General features: G+C 47.1%; 1 protein-coding gene across 1 annotated transcript; it reads right to left on the bottom strand.

Moving 5' to 3' along the window:
- Window positions 1-2,551: 2,551 nt before the first annotated feature.
- LOC143834337 (E3 ubiquitin-protein ligase TRIM7-like) lies at window positions 2,552-12,394 on the bottom strand. Its single transcript, XM_077331071.1, has 8 exons — window positions 12,286-12,394; window positions 10,389-10,891; window positions 8,804-8,899; window positions 7,842-8,072; window positions 6,723-6,745; window positions 5,036-5,154; window positions 3,781-3,813; window positions 2,552-3,427 (listed from the first exon to the last, which is right to left on the bottom strand). The coding sequence occupies exons 2-8, from the start codon at window positions 10,797-10,799 to the stop codon at window positions 2,931-2,933; spliced, it is 1,410 nt and encodes a 469-aa protein (XP_077187186.1). The 5' UTR covers window positions 10,800-10,891; window positions 12,286-12,394; the 3' UTR covers window positions 2,552-2,930.
- Window positions 12,395-12,910: the final 516 nt, after the last annotated feature.

Below are 12,910 nucleotides of genomic sequence, written 5' to 3'. Positions count from 1 at the left end.
TGACTTTGCGGTTGCTTGAAGGTCGCTTCGTGGGAGGACTGAGCCAGCTTGACTCTAATTAACCCCTTCTCGGGAACCAGCTCCTTTTAACTATATGTAACTGCTGAGGAACTCTGTTGTATCTGTAGCTGTGCGTCAGTTCTGGCTGGTGCCCAGAATTGAATTTGGTCGGTCTTGAAGGTGCAGTTGGATTCAAACTTCGTTCTCGCACCAGTTTGCTAGCAATCCTGTTTGTATGGTAATTTGCTGGTAGTCACAGATTTTACCAGCTGCTTTAATCCAGTAACAGCCTCTTGTGGTGCAGAGTGGTAAGGCAGCAGACATGCTGTCTGAAGCTGACTGCCCATGAGGTTGGGAGTTCGATCCCAGCAGCCGGCTCAAGGTTGACTCAGCCTTCCATCCTTCCAAGGTAGGTAAAATGAGTACCCAGCTTGCTGGGGGGTAAATGGTAATGACTGGGGAAGGGAATGGCAAACCACCCCGTGTTGAGTCTGCCATGAAAACGCTAGAGGGCGTCACCCCAAGGGTCAGACATGACCTGGTGCTTGCACAGGGGATACCTTTACCTTTAATCCAGTGCCTGGATTTAGGGGGATACTTTTGCCCAATGTTGAGGAACTGGGGAGGAATTTGGGCATGCTGAGGTTTCTTTCCAGCAAGAAGGCCATTTCCTCTGTTTAACTTTGCAAAACTGATCATGTTCTTCAAGTGGTTCGTCACAACATTAGAAGACTTTGTTGATTCATAGCTTTATACACATTTACAGCCCTGGTCTGCCCCTTAAAGAAGCTTGATGGGGTGAAAAAGCACACTGGGCATGAATTCTCCTTGGATACCATTTTGTATGAGAAGATAAAGGAGCCACCCTTTGTATTTGGCTGGCAAACTGTGCTGACATTCCATTATCTTTCTCTGGATTCTTCATTACCGTATTGCCTGTTGTATACATTTTTATTGGCTTGTTAAAACCATGCTTGCAGTTCATACTCTACTTATTCATTATATTGTTCATTAATATTCTTGCTAAAAATACACTGTATGTTCTGCATTATTTAGTTACGTTAGTTACACGGACTTTTCATTACACCGACCTTTCGGTATCTGTTTGCCTAGAGCACGGTCCGTGTTCCCTCTGTAGTTTGTTCGGTTCAATGTTGAATTCTCAGGAGTCCCCAGGAGACATTGTCCCACCTGGCTGGCTTCAAGGTGCCTGGCTTTTGGGGTCTCCTGGCCTGGGTTCCAGCTCAGGAACCTCCTAGATTAGCGATCCCCAACCTGTGGGCCGTGGACCACATGTGGTCCGTCGACTAATTGGAGGTGGGCCCCGAAGGACGCCCCCCCCCCGACCCTTTACTTCATCCCCCCCCCAGTTCTTTACAACACACTTTGGGTGTCATTGTCTCCCATCACTCCCAGATGGGACTATCTCGTTGCAGAGAAACAAGCTCAGGGTTCCCATTGATTTGTCATTGTCATGAGTTAAAGTTTCCATGAAAATAAAATGTTCTTTATGGTCATTGTTGTGGCGTGTCTGTATCTTATTTTGAGGGGATGTTTAAACATTACCATAGCGACCAGAGAGCGTTAGGGCAGTGGTTGAGAGTAGAGGAGTAAACTACCCCCCCCCCACCGGGCCTCAGTAAAATTGTCACGCGTTGAGTGGTCCCCGGTGATAAAAAGGTTGGGGACCACTGTCCTAGATAATCCATGCCCCAATGGGCTATTTGGTTTCCAAGATTCGTAGTGGTTGGAAGTAGCTTACAAAATGGAGAGGAAAGGATCGGGAGGTGTGGAAGGAATTAGGAACTAGATTTTTAAGCCACCACCCCCTGCCACCCCCACAAAGCCCAGGGCTTTGGTAAGGCTGCACGTCCAAACACTGAGGAGGAAAGCCGAGGAGATTCTAGGCAGAAAATAAATGTAACAATAATCCTAGCAACTACATTCATTACTGATTTTAAAAGAACAAATGGTTTTTATACCCTGCTTTTCACTACCTGAAGGAGTCTCCAAATGGCTTACAATCCCCTTCCCTTCCTCTCCCCACAGCAAGACACCCTGTGAGGTAGGTGGGTCTGAGAGAGCCCTGACAGGACCGCTCTGTGAGAACAGCACTATCAAGACTGTGACAAGCCCAAGGTCAATCTGCTGGCTGCATGTGGAAGAGCAGGGAATCAAACCTGCCTTGCTAGATTAGAAGCCTCCGCTTTTGACCACTGTGCCATGCTGGCTCTCGGAGAAAATTATATTCTTGATAAGAGGGGAGATGGCCACCAGGGAAAGTCTGGGGAAATCACCAACTGGTAGCCCTGTTGCTGCTGCCCTGGCCTGGCAGCTGCAAGGAGACTGGGGTTTCACCTGTCCCATGTGAAAAAGGACCAAGATAATTAGATGCAGGAGTTGGGGGTCCAATCACCATCCAGCCACAAAGCTCAATAGGTTGCCTCCTCCCGGGTTGCTTTCCCCATGAACAGAAAAGGAAGAGATAATAAATAAATAAAAACTACCACAGCAGCACTTGTGTCAGGACACAGAAAACACACAAAAGAAGCAAGAAGCAAAACCTTTATTCCAATAGTTTAAAAAAAAACACTGCGCAGGACAAAATGGGTTTCATCCACTTAACTGCTGCAAGGTTTTTACAAAACAGATTTAAGAATCACAATCCCCCACCCCCTTTCGGATTAACCCACCCCCAATCCCCAAAACTCCTTCACTCCCTTACTGCACGGCAACGCATGAAAGCTCCAGGAATCTGTACTGTAAACAGAAGGGAGGCTCGTTGCGTATTGTGATTTTGCCTCTTGAGTCACACCAAGCCTGTTCCTCTAATGCTCATAGAAGACTTGCAGAAGAAAGGGTGGACATGGGGGGGGGGAAGGAAGCCAGGCCCAAGGGGCCAAAAAGCAGGTCAAGGAGCTCCGTCTGGTTCACAGACGGAGCCGGGCGTCTCCCCTCAGCCAGAAGAAAGCCTGAAGGGTCTCCCTTTGGATGGAGGTGTGAGTAAAACTGTAGAGCTTCTTTGCCGTTTCCGCATTGTAAAAGACCAGCCGCCCTCCTGTGCAGTTCAGAAAGATCCGGATCTTCTTGATATCTTCGTTCTGCTCCGGGAAGCTGGGAGGCCTGTACTCCTTGGACGGCTTCCCCATAGCGAAGAACCCCGCTTCGGCAGTAAAAGAGTGAAAGGCCTTTCTGTCCACAGAGCTGGTGGCGACCCCCACGGCCCAGTCCTCCTGGCCTTCCACGGTCACATCCCAGAAGTGCCTGCCGGCGGTGAACTGCTGACACCCCATCACACAAAACTGCTTCTTAAATCTCTTGGGCGTCTCGGGCACGTCTTGCTCCGTCTCGGTCCACCTCACGCTTTTCCCGTCACTAGACAGGACCAACTGGGAATGAGCCGACTCAGGATCCAAAATCACGTTGGCTGGCGAGAAGAGGGAGAAGACAGAGGCAGTGGCAGGACATCATGGCCCCCAGATAGAATACGGATGATATGTAGCCATTATGGTTGGAAGTGAAGGCCTCTGGCTTCAGAAGGAGACTAGAGCAGGGGTAGTTTTCTGTCAGAGGCTCATGGGAATTGTAGTTCATGAACAACTGGAGGACCACAGGTTGACTACCTGTGGCTAAAGGAGCCCTTGTCTGAGGGACAGAACTGTCAACTCTGGCCTAGAGAATTCCTAGAGATTTGGGGTGGGGAGCTGTGAAGGGCAGAATTTGGGGAGAAATCAGAGATACCAGGTAAGAGATCTCCTGGAAATCCCAACTGTTGCCTACCTTCCCGTGGCTGTATCCCATATTGCAGAGTATCTGAAGAAGAAGAAAAATGACAGGGGTTAAACGCCATATCACGGTTTCAGAAATCTGTCTCTCTTACCTTGAGATAAGATATTCGTCAAATTCAAATCCAAAACCTTTACTGGCCTATAAATAAGTTATTTGTTCAAGTGATGAGCTCGCCAAAAGCTTGTAAATATTCAAAGTCCCATTGGTGGGAGAGAAAAGAGCCCATGGCATTTGTGGTACCATATTGACGGATTGATTGATTCGTCCATTCATTCATTCACACTGGTTTCTGCTCATCTCAAAAAATTGGTCTCAGGGTGGGGTATACCAGTAAAAAGAATCCAAAATACAATACATCCAAATAAAAATTCTAAAATTCAATTAAAACCATCTAATTCCTATTGGCCCTCTTTGTTCTAGACAGGTGGTTCTCAACCTTCCTAATGCCACGACCTTTTAATACAGTTCATTGTGTTGTGGTGACCTCCAACCATAAAATTATGCAAGTGTTCTTTCACAGAAATTAAACTGAAATTGACCAATGGCATGAAGATACATTGTTCATGCTTTTTTCCTGGAGTTTCTCAGTTTAGTTCTGCCTCTTGTCCCACCAGGCCGATCTCGCTCTTTTCCGCTGCTCCAGACAGACAAAGACTCTATCTCGATCTACCCTGCAAGGCTGTTGTGTGGATGGGGCCTTCCCCCCCCCCCCGGCGAAGCTGCTTGCCCTGCCGTGACCCCTGTGAAAGGGTATTTCAACCCCCAGGTTGAGAACCACTGTTCTAATCTAACAATCCAACAAGCCAGACTAATAAACTGGGATGTATATCAGAAACACCTGGCTCAAAGAGGGGGAATTCATTTAGGGCCCTTCCTGACCGTGGTTCAGACAAACCCAAATTTTCTTCTCCCTAGACACACATACACCCAATCTCCTCCCCTCTACCTTTCAGCTTCATTATCGTATTGTCAGAAACCATTATGGCAGCCTAAAACTGTAGCCATAGGTGACTGGGTATTTTGAGGTTTGTGGGCTGTTGTTTTTGATTTGTTGGTTGGCTTTTTTGATAGTCTCACGTTTTGACTTTCTAAATTTTCCTGCAAATCCAGCATTTACATTTGGGCTTACAGAAACATATTGAAGTCCTCTGCCACTCCCCCCCCCAAACTGATCAGCACAAGGAGTATTACTTGGCTGTTAGACAGAGGATGCAGGCATAACTTTGGTGCTATTCCTCCCCCTTACTTTTGAAATGCGCTGCTGCACCTTCCAGAAGGACATTGAACTCACACAGCTCCCAAGTCCTCCATTTCAGTTGAAGCGGAATTGCCTTGGGAAGTTTAATCTTTGGCTTTTTCTTGCAGCTGGAAGGAAACAATAGACACTCCATGACCCTCCAGAACTCCCGGGAACAGCCAGGAAAAAAGGAATGAAGAACAAGACCTGTTCATGCAATACCAGTCCTGCTTTCCTGCCCTCCCAAAGCAAGTCTGTGATAGGGCAGGGTAGGTTCTGCCTCTCCCTCAGAGCAGCCAATGAGAGCTGATGGAATGTTGAAGAGTAAAAAAGGGAAAGGTCTCCCCTGTGCAAGCACCGGGTCATGTCTGACCCTTGGGGTGACGCCCTCTAGCGTTTTCATGGCAGACTCAATATGGGGTGGTTTGCCAGTGCCTTCCCCAGTCATTACCGTAGCAGGTGGAAAACAGCAGTTAAGGACAATAGTTGGGAGTCGGCAGCTGAGGAGTTGAGGGGGGGAAGGAGGGTATCCAACGAAGTGAAACTGTGCAGAAGAGCTGCCTTGGATCAGCTTGTAACAAAGAGCTCCCAGCAGCGGGAAGAGGGCCACAGTTCCAAAATTCAGAGGAAGCCAAAATTTGTAAGTTCTACCTTGCTTTCTTATGCTGATGCCATAAATCAGGGGTAGCCAAACTACAGTTCCCATGATCCCCTGCCAGCTGGAGAAACAGTAATGATTTACAGATGGTTTTTCCCCCCGCACAAAACTCTTCTCCATGCTTTAAGGGTCTGATAGTGCTTCTCAAAGACTGTGGCTCTCCAGATATCCATGGACTACACTCCCCATGAGCCCTTCCAGCTGGCAGGGGCTCATGGGAATTGTAGTCCATTGACATCTGGAGAGCCACAATCCGGCCACCCCTCTGCCATAAACAAAAACAAACTTCATGTTTTGTTCAACCCTATGGGGCTGCCTGGCTAAAGGAAAGAAACATGCACACAATTGAATACCTTGGTGGTGCATATTGTATGTGTATATATCAGGGGTAGTCAAACTGCGGCCCTCCAGATGTCCATGGACTCCAATTCCCAGGAGCCCCTGCCAGCGAATGCTGGCAGGGGCTCCTGGGAATTGGAGTCCATGGACATCTGGAGGGCCGCAGTTTGACTACCCCTGGTGTACATAATAAGACATGAATAAATGGTAGCACCATATGAATGGAACAGGGTCTGAGCCCTGTGCCAAATCTCTGTCAATGAAGGCTTATGGCTAAAGTGGGCTGGGCTCCCTTGTCAGCTGATGTCTTCTTTAAGTGAGAGAGACTCCCTGAGGTGTGAAATGATCACATCTCTACATTTTAAAAGAGGTGCAAAGGGTAGCAGCTTGCGATGTCCTGCCCTACTTGTAACTGTGAACCTGGAAGAGAGAGAGAGAGCGGGGCAGAGACTTCCGAGGGTGGTGGGCACGTTGTGCAAATGGAGGAGGCTAGCCGAGAGGGATCGTGTCCCCTTCAGGCGGTTCTCAGTGCTAAAAAAGTTGAGAAAGGCCACTTTAGCCCACATGCTGCTGGTATCCACATGCTGCTTTTCCCACCCCCATGTGGAGGGGGTTGTTATCTGAACAGTTCTTTGAGATTCCCACAACAAGTTAGCCCTGCGGTCATCGACGCGGCACGAGGAATTTAATTATACTTACTCTTCCAAGGTCTTCTCAGCATCCTAAAAAGAGAGAGAGAACGTTCAATGCCCGGCCCTGGCTGCCCTTATGGGCATATTTGGTTAATACAGCAGAATTTGCCCGAAGGGTGATATTGCATGTCGTAAATAAATCGTCCCCACAAGACTGCAAAAGCTCTTCCCCAAACTGGTTTGACTTCAAATTCAATCTCTTGCTGTACATTTGCAGATGTAAGATGAGTGCTTTCGTTCATTCAAACGGGTAGCCGTGTTGGTCTGAAGTAGCACAATAAAATCAAGAGTCCAGTGGCACCTTTAAGCCCAACAAAGATTTATTCAAGATGTGAGCTTTCGAGGGCAAGCACTCTTTCTCAGACTGTATCCCCTCTGTCATGATGGCCAGTTCATAGTCCGAGGGAATTGTAGTCCATGGACATCTGGAGGACCACAGGTTGACTACCCCTGCTGTAAGGCATTTCTCCCTTAAAATTGCTAACAGCAAATCAGGAAAATCAGACTCAAACAGAGAAACTGAATGAGAGCCAGCTTGGTGTAGTGGTTAGGAGTGCGGACTTCTGATCTGGCAAACCGGGTTTGGTTCCACATTCCCCCACATGCAGCCAGCTGGGTGACCTTGGGCTCGCCACAGCGCTGATAAAACTGTTCTGACCGAGCAGAAATATCAGGGCTCTCTCAACGTCACCACAGGGTGTCTGTTGTGGGGAGAGGAAGGGGAAGGTGACTGTAAGCCTCTCTGAGACTCCTTCAGGGAGAGAAAAGCGGCATGTAAGAACCAACTTCTTCTTCTAAACCCTGCCCCTCTTTCCCTGTCTGGCCCCAAGAAAAACTGAGGCTGCAAGAGGATGCTCAATGCATTTTACAGTCATACGATCCTCAGCTGATTTGTCCGAGAACGCCGTCCAGCGGGATTACACAACAGTTTCAGCCGTTTGTTCTGCATTTTGCCACAAGGATTACCACTCAGAGTCCCCCAGTAGCACCATCTGAGCAGCCTCAAATGCATTTCCCATCAGCCTCCTTCGTTCCTGGGATGGACGGTTACCTAAGGAGGGCATGCAAGTTTCGGTCCTGCCCTTCTCCCGGAGAAGATCTCCGTTGGAACAGCCCCTGGTCTCACCTTCAAAAGGTTATTGTCGGCTTCCAGACATCTCTCCTCCAGCCGCTGGATGGCGTTCTGAAGAGAGAAGAGCTCGGCGGAGAGTTGGCACAACTGCTCGTTCTTTTGGCTGGCGAGGTCCCTGCCCACAACCTGGATCTTGGTCAGCAGGAAGCTCTCCTGATCCGCCAGGAATTGCTGCAGCTGCCTGAACTCCAGCAGTGTCTTTTGCTTCTCTGTTTCTGCAAGTTTCTGCAACAGAAAAACAGGTTGGTGCCTGCAAAAGGAGACCAGGACTGCGGAGTCAAGATGTCAAAGATGCACTCCCCGTGCATTGAGAGCATGAGCCCCTTGCCTAAGGTGACCAGATTTTAACATTGGTAAAGCAGGACACCATTGACCGTGTGTGTGTGTGTGTGTGTGTGTGTGTGTGTGTGTGTGTGTGTGTGTGTGTGTGTGTGTGTTCCTAATTTAAAATTTGGTCTATATGGAGCAGCAAAAAGTTTCATAGAACGCAAGAATCGTATTGTAAATATAAATTTTTTAATTGCAACATAAGTTCAATTTGCCAGGTGCTCTCAGATGTCCCTCCAAAAGTGGGACAATCTGGTCACCTTACCCTTGGCAGCACAACTCCGTGCCCACCCCACAGGGACCCCAATTCCATGCCCAGGTTATCCTCCCCCCGACCAGAACCCCTGGCCAGTGTAGCCGGGAAGAAATTCACCTTCTGATCCGAAAGTGGCGATCGGAATCTCCCTGGGCGTGCAAGAAACGGGGACAAGAGCCAAGCACCCACACAATCCCTTCTGCCCGCCCGCTGACCCCATGACAATCTGCTGATAAAGGGGGTTTTTTTCTGAAAAGGATTAGTCTTTCAGTGAGATTCTGTGGTCCCCTTGAGGGAAGGCTGATCTTCTCTCCATGCACCCCACACCTCCCTCAGAGGTCAATTCAGGCAGTTTCCAGAAATAGACACCTACCATCGACTCTTCGTTTTCCCGTATAGCATTTAATTTATGTGCTAGAATTTCTCTCTTCTCACTCTGTAGGGCCTGCACATGGCTATAAAAAGAATCCTGAGAAAGGGAAGGGGAAACAATTGGCTGTGTTAATGTATTAAACACTGGCAAAAAGAACCATTAGAATCCTATACTGGGAAGGGGCCATACAGGCCATCTAGTCCAACCCCCTGGGGCTCAATGCAGGATCACTGGCTCTTCAGATGTCCACGGACTACAATGCTCATGAGAATGTTGCTGGCAGGGGATCATGGGACTTGTAGTCCATGAACATCTGGAGAGCCACAGTTTAGCCACCCCTGGAGAGCATCTACTTCTGCTTTCTTCCTCAAGAGCCTTCCTTTTATCCATCCTTCCCTCAAGCCCCAATTTCTTAGCTTTTGAGGAAAAAATCTTATTAAAAAAAATGAAGTAAAACGCAGCTTGTAAATAAAACTTGCATCATATTATTGATGGTTACATTCTCCCTTTACATCCATTCTTATTATCACTTAATAACAATTTTTCGAATTACGATCTGAAATTCATCCAAGGTATTGTCTTCCCTTATACATCATATATCCAAACACAAAACGTTTTAGTTGAGAACAAGTCTTTAAATCAGAATATGACAAGATGGTCTGCCTTTTCTCACATCCCATATTGCCAAATGACACAAAATATAATTTAGCTGCCAATTTTAGCAACATTAAATTTCACATATTTAATCTTTTTTCTTAAAAAAAATTCAAAGGTATATTAATCCAAAATATTACTTGAAACATTAATATGAAAAAGAAAAGAAAAAGTTTCCATCTGAAAAAGAAATCAATACATTTTCTACTTTTTTAGTTGCAGATAATCTACTGTATAGCTTCAAAAAACATAATACATAATACAATAAAATAACATATGTTACGTTATACTGTTATTATTGCATTATCTTCACTAAATAACAAAAATAATCCTACTCCCACTTATCCTTTGTCTCCCCCTACACTGAATATCCAAAGAAAAGAAAGAGTGAAAATCAAAATACAAGGGAAATAACTACTCCCCCATCTAAAACAGTTCTCTGTAATTAAGTCTATTACAAAACAGGACTTGTATTATAACAATATGGCATGATCACTGACAGTCTTCAAGCAAAGGTTGGATACACACTTTTCTTGGATGCTTTAGGATGCTTAGGGCTGATCCTGCGTTGAGCAGGGGGTTGGACTAGATGGCCTGTATGGCCCCTTCCAACTCTATGATTCTATGATGTCTCCTACCCTTGGGCAGTGCAAAGGCAGCACCCCACTGAAGAAGTGCTCAGGGAGGAACAGGGAGGGCAGGAGGGGCCTCCTGGCCACGTCCTTCCAGGAACACTGAACTACAGTTACCAAAAGGCTGTGCCACTCCCCTGACTCCACCCACCCATCTCCAGGTATTTCCCAAACCAGAGCTGTCAACCTTAATCCTCTCACACACTTCCTTGACTTCAACTCTCCTCCTCAGCCAACGCCCTGCTTTTCTTAACCAGCCTTCATTTAACTTATCGTCAGGCACGCCACTCCCTCCCTACCTTATACTCCTGGGCAGCTTCCTTCAGAGAAACCAAGTGGTGACTTCTGTGCTCCTCAGACCCCTCGCACGCCAGGCAGAGGGAGACTTTGTCATCTTTGCAAAAGACAATCTCAGAGGGTTCCGAGTGCTTCTTGCAGGGTTTGTCTTCGCCCTCTTCCTTTTCCTGGCTATTGAGGTTCTTGAGTATCTCGACCACATTAGCCAACGACCTGTTTGGCCTACAGCTCATCGTGGGGATGGCCTTCCTGCACTGAGGGCAGACAGGGTTGGTGGGAAACTCCATCCAGCACCGGTTGATGCAGCAACGACAGAAATTGTGCCCGCAGTCCAGAAGGACTGGGTCGATGTAGAACTCCAAGCAGATGGAGCATGTGGCCTCCTCCCGCAGCTTTGTCTTGAAAAGGTCCATGAGTCAGACAAGCAAAGGTGAACGTCGCTGTCTGGAGCACCAGTAGGTCTTGCTGGCAGAGGTTACCAGGAACGGCTTGAGAGGAGCAAAATCTTGAATAGGGAAAAAATGGGGGTGAAGTCCAAAGGGCTCAGAAATAGGGTTGTCCACTCCTGTTTGGGAAACTGCTGGGATTTGGGGGCAAAATCCAGGGAAGGACCTTGCCGTTTAATGCCAATAGACTCCACCCTCCAAAACAAATTTTTCCACCAGGAGAACTGATCTCTGTAGTTTGGAGATCGGTTGTAATGCCAGAAGAACTCCAATGTAGGGTTCCCAATTTCCAGGTGGGCCCTGGAGGCCTCCTGCTTTTACAATCTATCTCCAGACTACAACATTCAGTTCCCCTGGAGTAAATGGCTGTTCTAGAAGGTGGGCTCTATAGCTTTGTACCCAACTGAGGCCTCTCCAGGCTCCACATCCCAAAATCTCCAGTTATTTCCCACCCTGAAGCTGGCAAGTGGCAACCTTACTTCAAAGCCCCACCTGGAGATTAGCAAGGCCACTCAGAGAAGCCCACAGCCTGTGAAGTACCTGAAGTTTCCACTCACATGGTACCAGTCCTGGTACAGCATGGTAAGAGAACACCAATGGAGTTTGTTTCTCTAAAAATCTGAACAAACCAATCAGTCTTGCAACTACTACAGCCTTACTATCAGGACATGGCTACTCACTGGTTAGAAGTCTACATTGAGATATGTGTGGGTGTTCCTTTGCCTTTTGGAGAGGTATATTCAGGACTACTTTCTGACTTGTTCCATCGCAGGCCTGCTGTTAAACACAGCAAGGTAACTCTGAGACCCATTAAAAATACCTCAGGTACTTACTACCAGCTGGAGATACTATACACTGGGAGAGGAGGAGAAGGAGGACCAGACTAGCTGAAGAAACAAATAACCCATCTTGAACCAGCGAGCTCCAACTCAACTGGAGCATTTTGTGTTTCTTAAAGTACCAAATATTATTGAGGGGGAAAAGCACTAGGAAATTTGGAATTTGTTTCAAACCAAGGCATTCAGCTCAAGAAGAATTTTACTCCCATTATGGATACTACAGGCATAGAACAGTTAATTGATTGAACCAAGACAAAACAACAGTACTAAAGAGTAAAGACAGGATTTAAGTTTTAAAAGCCCCACGCAGTCCTTCAACACACACTCTTAGGATAGCTACAGTCCTAAGAGAGGCACATTCACACTCAAACTCTGCATATATAAGAAAGCTACACCCCACACATGCTAAGGTCTACTGAAGGAGCAAAAGGACTAGCTTTTGTGGCATTTTTAGCTATGAACAAGAAGTACCACGCCTCAGCTCAGGTTTGCACACAACAGCAACACCAAAAAAGAAAACAAACACTCAAGCTGTTCAATTTACAACCCAGCAGCCAGAGCCCTCCCATTCAGAATAGCTACAGCTACAGCTACAAAAGCAAGCCATTACCCACCAAAGCACAGAAGACCCCTCTCCACAACTAAGAAGCACCTCTTCTCATGAACTATATAGCCCTCTCCTCCTTGCCACGCCCTTCTAGGAACACTGAACTAGAATTCCCAGAAGGCTGTGCCCCACCTGTTCCTCTCCCTTTTGCTTTCAGAGTTTCAAAGTAGCCTCATGAGAACTGTGGTCTTGAAGGGAAGGAGCTGAGAACTGTTTCTGGCAATACCTGTGTCCAACTTGAGCTTCAGAATCAGAATCATAGAATAATAGAGTTGGAAGGGACCTCATGGGTCATCTAGTCCAACCCCTTGCACTATGCAGGATACTCACATCCCAATCGCTCATCTACTGTAACCTGCCACCCCTTTGCCTTCACAGAATCAGTCTCTTTGTCAGATGGCTATCTAGCTTCTGTTTAAAAATGTCCAAAGATGGAGAACCCACCACCTCCCGAGGAAGCCTGTTCCACTGAGGAACCGCTCTGACTGTCAGGAACTTCTTCCGGATGTTTAGATGGATTTCTTTTGAATTAATTTCATCCCATTCATTCTGGTCTGTCCCTCTGGGGCAAGAGAGAACAACTCTGCTCCATACTCTACATGGCAGCCTTTAAAATACTTGAGTCCGTCTTC

Source organism: Paroedura picta, chromosome 3 (genome assembly GCF_049243985.1).
Source record: "Paroedura picta isolate Pp20150507F chromosome 3, Ppicta_v3.0, whole genome shotgun sequence".
Taxonomy (NCBI): domain Eukaryota; kingdom Metazoa; phylum Chordata; class Lepidosauria; order Squamata; family Gekkonidae; genus Paroedura; species Paroedura picta.
The sequence above is the reverse complement of the archived record's forward strand: the minus strand, read 5'-3'. Positions and strand labels throughout refer to the sequence as shown.